The 17,528-nt window shown below is 36.7% G+C and overlaps 1 protein-coding gene across 2 annotated transcripts in view; it reads left to right on the top strand.

Annotated features, from left to right (window-relative positions):
• Nucleotides 1-470: 470 nt before the first annotated feature.
• SH2D1B (SH2 domain containing 1B) overlaps nucleotides 471-17,528 on the top strand; it is a 36,991-nt gene continuing 19,933 nt past the window's right edge. The window contains exon 1 of one of the 2 annotated variants that reach the window (XM_060008990.1): nucleotides 471-619. In XM_060008990.1, coding sequence (XP_059864973.1) covers nucleotides 471-619 — 149 coding nt within the window. The remainder of the gene's footprint in view (nucleotides 620-17,528) is intronic. The other variant, XM_060008998.1, reaches the window with a different exon arrangement.

The raw sequence follows: 17,528 nt of genomic DNA, 5'->3' as shown, positions 1-17,528 counted from the left end.
TTTGTGAGCACCTGTTCTGAGCTAAGCATAGCATAACCATAGGCAGCTTCAGCAGAAAATGGGCATCCATTTCAGCCAAAATCAGTGATGTGATCCCTGGAAGGGATGCCATGAGCCAGAGAAGGTAAAAACTGGTGATTTAGGGTGATATACAAGGCTGCGACCCAGTTCTGGGGGGCTTGTCTTTGGCATTGAGCTCGAGCCATAAATATCGTTGATTCCGGCGTGTACCCAAATGCACTTTGGGTAACCCACTTCTATGAGTCATACTTGGTCTATTTACAGGCTGAAAAGTCTTGGTCACTTCACTACCCCACCTCTCACATTTCCTGAATCTTGTGAAACTATCTGAGTCCCACAAGTAACCTCATCTCACTCCCACAAGTCAGAGAAGGAAGAGGTATTTCTACAGGCTCTATTAGGCCAACTGCTTCCTCTTCTCTCCTCAGAGTTGTCCCTGAACTTGGGATATGAGAGGACTCACCATGGATCTGCCTTATTACCACGGCCCTCTGTCCAAGCGAGACTGTGAGACCTTGCTGCTCAAGGAAGGGGTGGACGGCAACTTTCTGTTAAGAGACAGTGAGTCTATGCCCGGAGTCCTGTGCCTCTGTGTCTCGTGAGTAGCCTCATCTTCCACACATTTGAAACCTTATGCTAAATGTAGGACTGATAACCAAGTAGAAAAGAAATTCTACTTCACTGACTTCGCAGCCCCAATGAGCAGAATGAGAAATAGTTAGACTGCCAGGAGGGGATGGAAGGAACGTGTCTGTCCAAGCTCCTCCACCTGCCCTTCTCTCCCTGGTGCAAATGCCATACAAGCAATGAGCAGACTCTGTGAAGCAGCAGAAATGGGGCTGGTGAGGAGAAGAGTGCAGGCAGCATGGGAGCAGAGCGGGGAGGCAGAGAAGGTAGCCATGTGAGAAAGGTCCTCTCCTATAGAGGTTGATTTATTTGGTATGGAAAAGACTAGGTGCCCTTTATAAAATTTTTATCTGAGAGGCCAACTTTTTACATGGATTCTGCTGGCTCCACTTGTGATTCTTAAAATACTCATAATATTTCAAATTTCATTGGATTTGTAAAAGGCTTCAGCGTACATCATCTCCTTTCATCCTGCTTTTAGTCTATCAAGACAAACCACCATTTTATAGATGAAGAAACAGAGACCTGGGATTTCTCAAACAACTTGGTTGTGCAACAATTCATCTGGTGGTTCCAAAGGGGCTGAGTTCAGTATGCAGGTCCAAGCCAGAGCATCAGAGCTACACTGCTGAAGGAACTTGTTTAGCCCAGTTTAGAAAGCAATCCTGAACAGGTATCAGGGGAAATCTACTGTCTTTAAAGATTCTTGTCTTTGTGGAGACCACTGAAATTTTTCTTTACCTGTTATAGAAATTAAAATCCAAGTGTCTCCATGGATGCGCTTCAGGGCTTCTTAGAATTCGGGAGCTATAAGGACAAAAGAGATTGTCATTACTAACAGAATAGGCAGGGATATATTTCTTTCTCTATATGATACCGGGAATACAGATATAAGAAAGGCAGCCTTAAGGTGTTAGCAGTTTGAATTTTCAAGTCACAGGTGATGTTGAGGGTGTTTTCATATTTTTTTAGCCATTGTTAATTCCTCTTTTGAGAATTGCATAATCATATCCTTTACCCATTTTTTAGCTTGAGTTGTTCGTCTTCTTACTGATTTTTTTCAATTTCTATGTATGAAGGTAAAACTTTTTTTTTCTAGAAAAAAGACACACACAGACACAAGAAAACTACAGACCAATTTCAATTTCATTTACTATCAATTTTCAATAAACTACTAACAAAATGGAAGCCAGTAAAACATTAATGGAGAAAATACACTATGCTCAAGTATGGTCCAATCCAAGAAATCAAGGATGGTTCCCTGATAGGAAAATTATTAGTTTAATTACATATTAATAAGTCAGAGGTTACAAACTGCATAGCTGATTCAAATTTGCTTAAAAGGTATTAGATAAAATTCAGCATCAACCCCTCAATTAAACACACAGTCATGTGTGCATATGCATACACACACTTACATACTCTTAACCATGTAGAGCTAGAGAGGTGCTTCCTTAAACAAAGGCCAGATGAAGCACTAGAAGAATTACCCCCCAAATCATGAATGAGCCAGAGATGTTCATTATAAGCACTACTATGTAACATTTTCCAGGATATGTTAGCAAGTGTAATTAGTCAAAGGAAATACATGTAAAAATTGAAAACAAAGGTGCAAAATTATTATTATTTGCCGTTGACATGACTTTATACCTGTGAAATACAGATTTAACTGAAAAGAAAAACTACTAAAAACTAAGAAAATCCAATAAGGATATCTGCTTATATTATTGAAATCTAAAAAATCAATAGCTTTTTCATACAGAAACAATAACCAGTAAGTAAATATAATAACACATCTCATTTACATCAGCACAAAATTAATAATACCCAGGAATAAATGTAATATGAAATGTACAAAATTAAACAGCTACTGGGGAGCTTACTAGAAGACTTCAGTGAAGGGAAGGATTCAGTTTGAAAGCATATCAGTTCACCATAATTAATCATAAATTCAGTATATTTCCAGTGAAAAATCAACAGAATTTAAAATTTTTTCTTCAAAGATAGTAAAGTTTATCCAGGTGGGAAATGAAACACAAGGAACCTGCCAGAGAGCCAGAAAATATTTAATTAAAAAAAGGGGAGGCTTCCCTGGTGGCGCAGTGGTTGAGCGTTGAGCGTTCGCCTGCCGATGCAGGGGACACAGGCTCGTGCCCCGGTCCAGGAAGATCCCACATGCCATGGAGCGGCTGGGCCCGTGAGCCATGGTCGCTGAGCCTGCGCGTCCGGAGGCTGTGCTCCGCAACGGGAGAGGCCACAGCAGTGAGAGGCCCGCGTACCGCCAAAAAAAAAGGGGGGGACTAATACCAAATATTAAAATACATTATAAAACTACAGTAACTACTACAGTAATTAAGAGTTTCGTACTGAGAGATCAATGGAATCAAATATAGAATCCGGTAGAAATGAATCCAAATATGTATGGAATTTAGCATATACGTAAAAGCATTTCAAATCAATGAGGAAAAGATGAGTGATAATTGTGTTGGGACACTTGGCTGGTCACTTAGAAAAAAATAAACCTGAATCCCTTTCTTACTTCTTGAAGTAAAATTAATTCAAATTGGTTCTAATACAGAACTTATTTTTCTAAATGAAACTGTGTGTACTAGAAGAAAACGTGAACTATTAAAAAATATTCCTGGAATTGAGAAAGACTTCCTAACAAGATATAAAACACAGAAACCAAGAAAAGATTGCTAAATATGACCATTATAACAAAAAACTGTTGTTAAAAAAAACTTATTGACAAACCAACAGAAAAATTCAAAACTTCATTAACATATAACGAAGCTTTTAAAAAACAATAGAAAACTAGGTAAAATGCAAGAGGAGGAGATTCTCTGAAATGGAATGTGAAAAAGAAAGATAAAAAAATGCTAGATCTCACTCATAACTAAAGAAACACAAATTAAAAGAATAATGTGGGCTTCCCTGGTGGCGCAGTGGTTAAGAATCCGCCTGCCAACGCAGGAGACCGGGGTTCGAGCTCTGGTCCGGGAAGATCCCACATGCCGCGGAGCAACTATATTAACTACTGAGCCTGTGCTCCTAGAGCCCACGAGCCACAACTACAGAGCCCAAGTGCCACAAATGCTGAAGCCTGTGCGCCTAGACCCCGTGCTCCGCAACAAGAGAAGCCACGACAATGAGAAGCCTGCGCACAGTGATAAAAAGTAACCCCCGCTCATCACAACTAGAGAAAGCCTGCGCACAGCAACGAAGACCTAACAGAGCCATAAATAAATAAATACATTTATTTATATTAAAAAAAAGAATAATGTGATACCATTTTTACCTCTTCAAGGGTTTAGAATTAAAACTATGAAAATACCCAGAGGAAATTCAACTGCTGGGAAGCAGAAGTGCTTGCACATGCTAAATACAGCCTCTTTGGATAGAAATGTGGTCAAAACATAAAATGCACAAGTATAACCTTTGACTCAAAATTTCATTAATAAAAATGTATCTTATAGTTATTACTGCATAAGTATATGCAAATTGACATTAACAAGATTGAGTAAATCCATATATGGTATGAAAAATACTCCAAGATCTATTGTTGTGTGAAAAAGGCAAGATGCAAAGTATGATCCCATCTGTGTAAAAAAAAAAAAAAAGTACGCCTATATCTTTGTATATTCATAAACAAGTTTTGAAAGTTATATAAGAAATTTATAATAGTGGTTACAGCTGGGGAATTTAGGAGGAGTAAATAGGGAAAAAAATGTTGTGGATTCATTCTTTTTATTTGATAACTTTTTCACACTTTAAGTGCTTACGTGCATGCATTACTTTGGTAATTTAAAAAAATGTTTATAAAAATGTAGTGAATCCCTACTACCTATTCAAACACTGTGCTAAGGCCTGGGGAGATTCTAAGGAGATTCCAATAAGGGACTTGCAATTTTTTTCAACATGTAAATAAATAAAATGAGGGTAAGACAATATTATACAAATTCAAGGACAGAGGAGATGAGCAGGAAAGTTTTCTTAGAGGAGGTGGTATTTGAGCTGGGATTTAAAAGAGTGGATAAGATTTGGTTACACAGAAATGGGATGGAAGGCATTGTAGGTTGGGGAAAAGGCAGGAACATAGGTCTAGAAATAGGATATTTTAAAACACATAAGAATCATACAGGGTTCTGGAAAGGTAGTTTGGAAACCAACTTTTGGAAAAGTCAGTTTGGGGTAATATTATGGGGTCTTAAAAGAATGATTCTGTAGCTAATGGGGAAACACGGATGGTTTCTAAGCAGGGAAATGACAAGATTAGTGCTGAGTTTTAGGAACTCCAGTCTAATAAGGAGAGTGTACTGAAGCTGGCAGATGATGATGGCAAACCAGATGGGAGATGGTGAGGGACTAGCTACGGTGGGGCAAGCAGTGCGAATGGAGATTAGAAGAAGTTGCAAGAGATGTGATAGAGACAGGAGAGACCTTGGTCAAGATTTCAGGGTACATAGTCAACACTGGGATTCTCTTTAAAAATTGACATTTATGCTCAACTGCTCTGTGATACATCATGCTAGCTTATATATTCATTCAAAGCAAAATTCATGGAGAAATGTAATACAAATAATAATAACTAATCAAATGGAGAGGCAGAAATAAATATTTGTTAAACACCTGCACTTGATCGGGGCTCACCCTCTTCCCTGCCCACGTCACTTAAAGGCAAACAAAATTTCAGGCACCCTCAGGCTTAAGGCTCAGATCAAATGGTCCCCATCAAAACGGCCTTCTTCATAATTCTTGTGAAATTTTGTTATCACAAAGATCAGACAGACCATTCAGTTGTTATTGTTCAACAGTTATTTAAAGTCTCCCATGTCAAGCACTATGGTAGACACTCAGTTGATGCCTTCAACACAGCTCAGAGTCTAGTGGGGAAAATAAAGAAGTAAAAGGACACTGTGACGTGTGTGATAACTGATGACTGAGAGCAAGGAGTGATTCATTCATCAAGGAGTAGAGAGCCTACATGGGAGCTGGGACTTGGAGGATGACTAGAAGCTTCATTCACTCATTCAACAAGCACACACTGAGCACCTATTAGGTTCCAGGCATGTTCCTATGCGTTGGTGAGACAGTGATAAACAGTACAGGCACTAGTCCTGCCTTCATGAAATGACGTTCCAGTGAGAGGAGACAATACAGTGAAAACAAAACAGAGGGGTATTACAGGGAGGGACAAATAGTCTTCTTTAGGTTGGGTACAGGAAAGAGTCCTCTGAGAAGGTCACATAAAGCAATTCATATTCCAGTATACAACCCTAAGTAAGCAAAGCCAAAACTATCTACAACACAAGCACTAGACTGTTTTTCTACATCTGTGCAGCAAGAGCCACTATGAAGGTGCTTTCTATGAGTCAAAAATTGTGCTAAGCATGTTACATCAATTACCTCATTTATCTTTTGCAAAACCGTCTTCCATAGGTGATATATCTCTGTTTTGTGGGAAAAGAAATGGAGCTTCTTATTAACTAAAGTGTCCAAGGTCAAACTGTTAATATGTTGTTATGTCCCCTCTCTTATCAATGTCCCCAGTTCCACTGAAATGTGTTCAATGTGGTCCCCTTGGAACTGTGTTATAAAGTGCCCAGATGGGGGACTTGAGGGCTTGGCAGTAGATCCTAATATGTAGAATTTGCATTCTGCTTCCTAGAAATGAGCTACCCTCTCTTCTTTGTTGTGTTAGAATGCCAATATGCCAAATTTCATGATTTCACAGATCTAAATGAAGATATTATGGAGAAGGTTAGAAATAAAGGAAGGAAGTCACAGAGGAGAGTTGGCCCAGCAGCATATAGCACTGACCAGAAAGTTATGTATGTGGTAACCATGGACAGGAAATGTTACTTGATCTCACAGCCTGATAGAGCATGAAAACACCAATGTGCAAAACACTGTGTAGGCGACATTGTGAGTGTTAGAAGTTGGAACTGGGTCTGGCTTTATAATCAGCAGAGTCAAAATGGAATAGATATTCGGAGATGCAAGGAATTCACCTGCAGTTATGAAGGCAAAGGAGGGACTTTCTGTAGTCATATATAGGAAGGCTGCAGATGAGAAGAACCCAAGCCCTGACTTAGGGCAAGTCCTCACTGAGGAGGAAACAACAGAAAGAGTGAATGAGAGAGAACCCAAGAGTCATTTCCAGCTCTCAGGTTCTGAGATCTTTGGAAAGACTTGAGTTCAGAAAGAAAAAAAAAATTCAAACTTTTTTGTTGTTTTAGAAAAATCAAATGTTGAGAAAGGTATAAAAAAGAGAGCAGAAATTATCTCAGTCTCACCACTCAGAAATCACCTTTTCTAATCTCTCCAGACTGTTCTCTATTCATATGCATGTATAAGCAAATATTATATATGTACATAAATGATTCATTATATATATGATCATCTGAAACCCTTTTTTTCAGTGTATAATGGGTATCTTTCCACTTCAAAGAAAGCCAATACACATCAGCCTTTCATGATTGCTTACTATTTTGATTGCATATATCATAATTTATATATAACTATATATTTAGGTTATTTCCAGTTTGGTCCAATGGACCCAATGTAATTTGAGAAGATTAACATTTTTGTGCTTACATCTTTGAGAGTTTGCCCAACTCTCTCCTCAGGATAATATCCTAAACATTTTAACATTTTTACACACATTGACAAATTAGTACAACAAAAGGTTGTATGGATGCACACTCCAATCAAGACCAGTGAGAGAGCCAGAAGTTAAAAGTCTTAAAACATTCTGTATTGACTTGTAACTGTTTTATTCATCGTCTTAGCAGTATATTTCAAAGAACAGAAGTTCTTGATTTTGATGAAGTCAAATTTATCATGTTTTTCTTTCATGAATTGTGATTTCAGTGTTGTATATAATAAACCCTTGCTTAATGCAATTCATAAAGATTTTCTCCTTGTTTTCTTCTAGAGTTGTATACTTTTAACTTTCACATTTAGTGTAGCCTATTCTGATTTAATTTTTGCAATCTGGGGTAAGGTTGTGGTTGGTGTTTTATTAAATATGGTCACCTATTTGTTCCAGCTCATTGTTGAACAGACTATCCTTTATACCAAGAAATTGCTTTTGTGCCTTTGTAAAAAACAAAAACTATTGACTATATAAGTTTGGATCTATTTCTAAGCTCTCACCATGGATCTTTTTTTTTTTTTTTGTCTTTATGAAACTTCTGTATTGTGTTGATTACTATCACTTTATAATAAATCTTGAAATAAGATGGTTTAAATCACCCAACTTTTTCAGGGTTATTTTAGCTATGTTAGTCCCTTTGCATTTCCATACATATTTTAGATTCGGCTTTTCATCTACTCCCCCCCACCAACACACACACAGACTGATGACATTTAGATTGAGATTGCATGAATCTAGAGATCAATTTGGGGAGAACTAACATGGTAATATTAATTCTTCTGATCCATGAACATAGTTTAATCTTTTCATTCATTCATATCTTTTAAAATTTCTCTCAGAAATGTTTTGTAACAGGTCTTGTACATCTTTTGTCAAATTTATCCCGAAGATTTCACACACTTGATGTTATTTTAAATGATATCAGATTTTAATGATTTAAAATTTTTAATTATTTTATTTTCACTTTCCACTTGTTCAATGCAAGTGAATGAAAACACAGTTGATTTTCATATACTGAACTTGTATCCTGCAACCTTGCTAAACTCACTTATTGGCCCAGTGGCTTTTTTTGTAGAATCTCTGTATGATTTTCTACATGCCATCTGCAATTAAAGATGATTTTATTTCTTCCATGCCAATTTTTCTGTTCCATTTTTTTCTTGCCTTATTGCACTAGCTAAGACTTCCAAAACAATGTATAATAGAAGTGATGAGTGCAAAAAATCCTTGTCATTTTCTGATCTTGGGGTAAAAGTATTCAATCTTTTCCCACTAACTACATCTTTAGCCCTCCACTTCCTAGTAGGGCTGAGAGTTTTTTTCTGCATCAACTGAAATGGTAGTATGAATTTTTGTTTCTTGTCTGTTAATCAACAGATTAAATTTTCTAGATTCCACATGTAAGTGATACCATGCAGCATTTATCTTTCTCTGTCTAGCATGGTTGAATAATATTCTATTGTTTATATATTCTGCATCTTCTTTATCCATTCCTCAGTTGATGGACACTTGGGTTGTTTCCTTATCTTGGCTTATGTGAGTAATGTTGCAATGAACATGGAGTACAGATATCTCTTTGATATCTTGTTTTCATTCCCTTTGACTGTATACTCAGAAGTGGGATTACTGGATCATAATTTTTACTTTTTTGAGGAACCTCCATACTGTTTTCCATAGTGGTTGCACCAATTTACATTCCCACCAACAGTGCACAAGTATTCCCTTCTCTCCACATCCTCACCTATATTTGATATCTCTTGTCTTTTTGATGATAGCCATTCTAACACATGTGAGGTGACATCTCATTGTGATTCTGATTTCAATTTCCCTGATGATTAGAGATACTGAGTTCCTTTTAAAGTACCTGTTGGCCATTTGTATATCTTTTTGGGAAAAACATGTATGCTTTATGTATTTTGAAACAAACATTTAGGTGCATAAACATTTAGAATTGTTATATCCTCTCGATCAATTGACCCCTTTATCTTTTTGAAAACCCCGCTTCTTTATTCCTGGTTAGTCATTGCTCTGAGCTGATATTGCTAGCTTTCTTTTTATTAGTGTTAATAGTATATACTTTTCCCATCAATTGACTTTTAATCTAGTTGTGTTTTCATTTTTATATCAGGTCTTTTGTAAGAATCATACCCCTGAGTCTTGCTTTTTTATCCAATCTGACAATAACTTCCCTTTAATAGGGATGATTAGGCCATTTGTATTTAATGTGATCATTAATATGACTGGTTTAAATCTACTATCTTGGTATTTGTTTTCTATTTGTCCTGTCTGTTCTTCTTTTCCCCTTTCTGCCTACTTTGGAATTGATTGAATATTTAAATTATTTCCAAATTATCTCTTTTGCAGGCTTGCTACCTAAAATTCTTTGTTTTTTGGTAGTTTATTTAGTATTTATAGTATTCATGTTTCACTTATTATAACCTATATTTGAGTAATATTATACCACTTCACCTATAATACAAGAACCTTACAATAATATACTTTCATTTCTCCCACACTCTAATTAAGCTTTTGTGCTCTTATTGTCATCCATTTTATTTCTATATATTTTATTACCCCTACAGTAGATTGTTATTACTTTTACTTTTAGCAATCAATTATCTTTTAAAGTGATTTTAAATATAAGAAAAATATTTTTTTATTTACCCACATAATTACTATTTCTGGTACTCTTCTTTCCTTTGTATGTACCAGGGTTTCTCAACCTTGGCATTATTGAAATTTGGGGCCAGCTAATTCTTTGTTGAGGGGAATGCCCTGTGCAACTTGTGATGACTAAACATATCTCAAGACATTGCCAAAAGTCACTCCTAGTTGAGAAATATTAGTATTGTTTCAGATTTTCACCTGGTACCATTTTCTGTCTGTCTAAAGGACTTCCTATAACATTTCCTGTAGTGCATATATACTGGTGTAAATTATTTCAGCTTTTGTGTATTTGAAAATGTCTTCTTTTCACCTTCAGTTTTTGAAAGATTTTCCCTGGATATAGATTTCTAGGTTAATTTTTTCTTTCAATACGCTTAAGATTTTGTTCCACTGTCTCCTGACTTGCAGCGTTTCTGATAAGAAGTTTGCTGTCCTTATATTTGTTCTTCTGTAGGTATGTATTTTTTTTCTTCAATTGCTTTTGAGATTTTCTCTTTATCATTGGTTTTAGGCAATTTGATTGTGATGTACCTTTGTGTAATTTTCTTTGTGTTTCTTGAGTTTGGGGTGCATTTAATTTTTTGTACATGTGGGTTTATAATTTTCATCAAACTTAGAAAATTTTTGTCTGCTGTTTCTTTAAATAGTTTTGTTCCCACTCAGGGAATTTAATTACAGGTATATTAGGCTACCCAAAGTTGTTCCACATTTTACAGGTTCTCTGTTTATTTTTTTCAGTCTTTTTTTCTCTCTGATTTTCATTTTGTATAGTTTCTATTGCTTTGTCTTCAAGTTCACTAATTTCTGTCTGCTGTAATGTGAAATTTGCTGCTAATCCCATCCAGTGAATTCTTCGTTTTACACAATGTAGTTTTTATCTCTAGAAGTTTAATTTGGGTGTTTCTTTAATATCATCCATGTTTCTACTTAGCAAGCTCCTTTTCTCTAGATTCTTGAACATCTGAGATAATAACAACAACTGTATTAATGTCCTTGTCTACCAAGGTAGAGCCTTATGTCTCCCTAAGTTGACGAAATAGAGCTAGGAGTCCAGGAAGGCCAAGGTGCCTAGAGTTTATGGGGGTGAGAACATAGAAGAAAAGATACACTAAGAAAGAGCTCCTGGGATCTGCAGAGGGGTTCCTTGAATCTTCAGCTTAGTGTTGAATAGCTCATGTGCATGAGGTAAATAACCAGGCTGGGTAAAAAAAATCACCCTAAAAGCCAAAGGAACAATCTCTGGAGCTCACGCTGGTCTGGAAATAGTTTGTATTCTCACCAGAGTAGAAAATTTTATAATCCATGGACCTCAGTTAGAATAATCAGAAGCATACTGATTCAGTAGTGGGATAGAATTAGCTCTGAACTAAAGGCTGCTCTTGTATCACCTAAAAAATATTTAAAACAAGTCTCCAAAAGATTGAACTATTTCCAAGTAGCTTAACTGCACCCTAGAAAAATGTTCAAGAATCTTTATAGGAAAATGAGAATATCCAGCACCATAAAGATAAAATTTGCTACTTCTGGCATCAAATCAAAATTTACCAGGTATGGGGACTTTCCTCATGGTCCAGTGGTTAAGACTGCATGCTCCCAATGCAGGGGGCAAGGGTTCGATCCCTGGTTGGGGAACTAAGATCCCACATGTTGCATGGTGCGGCCTAAAAACAACAAAAACAAAATTTGCCAAGTATGAATAGAGGCAGGAATTACAATCCATAAAGAGGAGAAATGTTAATCAATAGAACCAGACCCAGAAATGAACCAACATCATATTTTATAGGATATTAATATAATCAATGTCCTTCTGTGTTATATTATGCCACAGAAAGAGAACTGACACATCTGTGTGATAAGGCCATGACTGTGTACTCTTATTCTTATCAAATGAAGGCAACTGGTTCTGACTACTTTGCTATTAGGAATTTTAGCTAGATAGTTAGATAAATTGCTTTTGTTTGATCTACAGCAAAGCTTTTCCTAGATCTAGATGCCAGATCTATGATTATTTTATCCACAAAAATACGCACATCTGGAACTGCAGTTGAAAATACAATAACCTTTGATTAAGGTTGTAATAATCCATAGTCATTCTTCAAGATATATCTGGTGTTTGCACTGGCCAATAGGTCAGTCAAATGAGAATGTGGTAGGAATCAACACACCGTACATTTCATGATTTGATGGTGCCCTTAGTATAGAAATCTCTTCCAGGGATGTGAAATTGCTTTAGTTTACTGTCTTGGCAGATGAAACCAGTTATAGGAGCTTCTGCTTTGTCCTTCCCACTACAATAGTCCTCATTCTATGATTCAAAGAACAGATGAAAAGATTTTGACAATTCCTAAGTCTGTAAGTGCATTCTGGAACTGGGGAAATAACCATAGGATGGTCCCGTGGTCCCACTGGATCCACTTGAAGTAGACTCGGGCCAAGATTTCTTCTATCACCTGACTCCCATGAGTTCTACCTCTGACTGCTGGATCATGGGAACATTTGAGTCTCCAAAAATTAGTGTCAGTTCAGAGCCAGTATCAAACAACTCTAAAAAATATTGGGTATTTTTCCTTTTCCCAGTACACAGTGCCCCTAGTAAATGTTGTACGTTCTTCTGGAAAAGGTTTGGGGAAGTGTGGTCACATTCCTTCCTTAAAGCAATCCAGAAACCCAACACCACTCTCAATAAAAGGGATCTGAGTCTGTCAACTGGATTAAATCTGTAGATTGGGTAAGACATCCAAGAATCCCTACTCTGTGACTCAAGTCAGTGTTGTGCCACAAGACCTAGAAGTTCTCTGCTTACTTTATAACCAACAGAACTTTAGGCTGTCCATCATTCTACGCTTTGGAATCCAGTGAATCAATTAGACATCACCACAGATCCCTGTACAGCAGGGTTCTCTCCTCATAATTTATTTTTTAGTTCATCATGAAGGTGCTGACCTTCAGACACCTTGAAGGGGGGTGAGGTATAACTAGACGGTTTGCATTAATAGATTTATTATAATATTCCCATCTCCCTGAGTTTTCAGATTCCTTTCTCTATAGAATTCCAGGGAAGTTTTGGCATTTTGATCTCCATTGAATGTGAGCCACCATTAAATCCATGTTTCAATTAACCAGTCTAGCAGAATGTTTATGTCACTCCCCAGTGCGTGAGCTAGCACATTAATTCCGAATCCTGGGTGAGTGTGCCTTTATTTATGAATTCAGCCAACAAATCTTCTATTTTATCCGTCTTGGTTTAACATCCTAATATCCATTTCTGTATATACTCTTTTTTTTTAAACATCTTTATTGGAGTATAATTGCTTTACAATGGTGTGTTAATTTCTGCTGTATAACAAAGTAAATCAGCTACTTTATCCTTCTTGGTTTAACATCCTAATATCCATTTCTGTGTATACTCTTTATATATGTGTCTCCCACTGACTGAACCCAATCAGAGGCCTGAGAGCAAGGGAGCCCATAGAGGTCAGAGCACAGAGCAGAGTGGGGAAAGTTAGAAAGAGGATCTGGAGATACAGAAAATATCCGGCACATGTATATACTAGTACAGTAAGTCCCCTACATAAGAACCTTCAAGTTGTGAACTTTCAAAGATGCAAACATGCGTTGGCATGTCCAATCTTGTAAGTTAGTTCACATGTCTGGCGTACCTTGCCACGTGTGTGCATCCTCTACAAGTGGTTGTGCTTTTGTGTACTTTACTGTACAGTACTATATAGAGTACAGTAGTACAGTATCTTTATTTCAAGCCCAGGATGTCTGGTAGCAAGCATAAAAGCAGCGGTGATGTAGGTGGTACTGCTAAGGAGAGATTCACGACACAGAAAATGGCAAGGGGATTTTCTTTATTTGAGGAGGCACTGTTAGTTTTTGAGGCATAGGACCTGAACGTAGAATGGTACACGAAGGTTGCAGCAGCCATTCAGAATGCAATCCAGTGCCACCGTGTCATCTATGGTGAGAAAAAAAGAGCTACCCAGACATCACTGGATCGTTTTTTCCAAGAGGGTAGATAGAATTGAATCCAGCAAGGAACCAGAACCTGTGCCATCAACGTCAGGCATGAGTGAAACTGCAGCTTGTCCTCTGTCTCCTACTGCTGACGATCCTTCAGCTCTACCATCTCCCACCCCCTCTCCCTCCTCCAGTCAGTAACTCTTCTTGCCTGTTCACTCGATGCCAGCCCCTGGAAGCCAGCAATTGTACTGTACTACTGTACTTTTCAAGGTACTGTACTGTAAGATTAAAAAGTTTTGTTTGTTTGCTTGTTATGTATTATTTGTGTGAAAAGTATTATAAACTTATTACAGTACAGTACTGTATAGCCAATTCTGTTAGTTGGGTACCTAGGCTAACTTTGTTGGACTTACGAACAAATTGGACTTACAAACAAATTGGACTTATGAACGTGCTCTCAGTACAGAACTTGTTCGTATGTAAGAGACACTGTTCTGGCCACGTTAAGTTTGAAATATCTAACATCCAAGAGGAGATGTTAAGTAGTTAATGTTAAGTAGTTAATGTTAGGTAGAAAAAATGAGTCTGGAGTTCAGGGCCAGGTTGGAGGTAGAAATACAAATTAAAATATAATTTGGTAAGTGTTCATATTTTCACAATAGTCAGTCTTTCCATTCAAAAACATTCCACCTCCTTTTATTTTGTTCATTTATGTCTCTTGGTAAGATTTTTCATACACACTTGGCACATTTCTTATTAAGATAATTCAATGCAACTCAGCAAACAGTTATTGAGAATGTATTGTAAGATTGACAGTGGAGTTAGAGTGAACAAAACAGACATGATTCTGGCCCGAGTATGAAATACAGATGAGGAAATGGATAATTAAAATTCGGTATGATAAGTATGTTTCGATAGTAATGGACTACTTTTTCCAAAGGTTCCCCTCCTTTCCCCCTGATGGAATGCCCCACCCCAGGGTGCCTTACCTGATGCACTAGGTGCCTTGAATCAATTCAGCTGCCTTTCTCTTCCAAGTATTTGAGCAAAGCCTGGGTGGCAGAGGTGGCATGTGGCTGGTTATCGAGGTATGTAGTATGTACATAGTGAGGTTCTTGTGATATTGATTATCACTTGAGACCTGTTAAGACAGGAATACATGCACCGATTAAACCCCATCTACCCAACATTCCTCTTCTCTCCCCATGAGAATCAGCCTGAAGTCACCCCATCCCCCATTCCATACTCTTAAAAACACAGGGGGAAAATCAGGGATACAAATTTTAAGACTATATTCATTTTAGGTCTGTTTTTTGAAAAACATAAAAATTTTCTTGAATATTGAAAAAAGTAAAACCACTCTAAAAGAGAATTATTAGAGAATTAAAACATAGCCTTTACCACAAAATAGTGTACTTCAAAAGAAGTGAGGTTGTTGGCAAAAATAACAAATACTTAGTGGTGGGCACTTTTTATCTGTTTAATTGTTTTGCTTTTGTGTTTGGATAAAGGCTGTTTCAGAGCAGTCAGTAAGCATCTGGAATCTAGAAAGTTAACCACTGTGATTACTAAAGGCTTAAATAACAAACTCTGTAGCTTGTTGTCAGTAAAGAGATATCAGCTCCCACAAAGAACCAAAATGTTCATAATAGATTTTTTTCAAAGTTGCAGAACAAGAGATGTTTGTTGAAGATCAACAAATCATAGGAAAAGATTTACTTAGCCTATTCTTACATCTTTAGCATTTCCCAACTAGTGTAAACAGATAGAACTTTTCCAACAGATGGAAAAATTTGCACCAAAACCCCTCAGAACTCAGTGATGACTCCACTGATACCCCTTCCTCCCCGCCTTCCTCCCTCTCCCTCCCTCCCTTGTTCTTTTATCTTTAATCTCAAAATTGCACTAAAAAAGCTATTTTACTTTAAACTTTCATTATTAATTATAATTTAGTAAGTTTTAGAGAGTATGTGTTATTTTTGAATACTGTATTTTGATTAAGTTAATCTAATAATAGTTCATATTAGAAAATATGTATTTTTCATTTACACTTTTATTTGTACTTTATAATATACTTATTTTTAAAATATATTTAAATGTAATAAATACATAGTTTCACTGATCTTTGTTTTGTAATAAGTAATAAAATACTGGCCATTGTCAGTTTTGTTTCAATAGTGCCAATCCGAAAGAGTAGACACTTGGGCTCATGGATTATACACATTTCAACTTTACTAAATTTTGCCAAATTGTTCTCCAAGATATTCGTATCTAATTATACCCCAATTAATAGTATATAAAACCTTGTATAGCTCCAAATCACAGCCAATATTTTGAATTAGTTAACTCTTACATCGTTGCCAATCTGGTATGAAATTATATCTAATGTGGTTTCATTTCTATTTCCCTGATTGTTAGTGAAGTGAAGCACCTTTTCATATGTTTACTGGCCATTGTACTTGTCTTTTTCTTATTGTACATTAATGTTCCCATTTTATCAATATATTAGGGTTGCAATTATCTTCTCCCAACTTGCAGACTTCTTCACTTTGTTAATAGTATATTTTGATAAATAGAAGTTTTAATTTTAATATAGTGAGTTTATTAATCTTATCTTTTGGCTTGTACTTTTTGTGATTTAAGAACTCCTTCCTTAACTCAGGGTCATTAAGTCGGTCACTTACATTTCTCCCAAGCTTAGTGTTTTGTTTTTTCATAATTGGATCTTCAATTAGAGTGCGAAGCAGGAATCCAATTTTATTTGTTTACACATAAAAACATTACCATTATCATTTAAAAAACAGTCTATCCCTTTCTCATTCATCTGCTATGCCAGCTCTGTCCTATATCAAGTTTTTATACATATATGGGTCTGTTTCTGGGCTATTTTAGTCCATTAATGTCTTCTTGACTCGAGAGCCAGTTCCTATCTTTTTTTTTAATACATATTTATTGGAGTATAATTGCTTCATAATGCTGTGTTAGTTTCTGCTGTACAACAAAGTGAATCAGCCATATGCATACATATATCCCCATATCCCCTCCCTCTTGAGACTCCCTCCCATCCACCCTATCCCACCCCTCTAGGTGGTCACAAAGCACCAAGCTGATCTCCCTGTGGGATACAACTGCTTCCCACTAGCTATCTATTTTACATTTGGTAATGTATATATGTAAATGCTACTCTCTCACTTCGTTCCACCTTACCTTTCCCCTTCTTCGTGTCCTCAAGTCCATTCTCTACGTAAGCATCTTTATTCCTGTCCTGCCCCAATGTTCGTCAGAGCTGTCTTGTTTTTTAGATTCCATATAAATGTGTTAGCATACGGTATTTGTTTTTCTCTTTCTGACATAATTCACTCTGTATGACAGACTCTAGGTCCATCCACCTCACTACAAATAACTCAATTTGGTTTCTTTTTATGGCTGAGTAATATTCCATTGTATATATGTGCCACATCTTCTTTATCCATTCATCTGTCAATGGACACTTAGGTTGCTTCCATGTCCTGGCTATTGTAAATAGTGCTTCAGTGAACATTTTGTTACATGACTCTTTTTGAATTATGGTCTTCTCAGGGTATATGCC

The sequence above is a fragment of the Delphinus delphis genome, chromosome 1 (genome assembly GCF_949987515.2).
Source record: "Delphinus delphis chromosome 1, mDelDel1.2, whole genome shotgun sequence".
Classification (NCBI taxonomy): Eukaryota; Metazoa; Chordata; class Mammalia; order Artiodactyla; family Delphinidae; genus Delphinus; species Delphinus delphis.
Note: the sequence above shows the minus strand (reverse complement) of the source record. Positions and strands in the feature narration are given on the sequence as shown.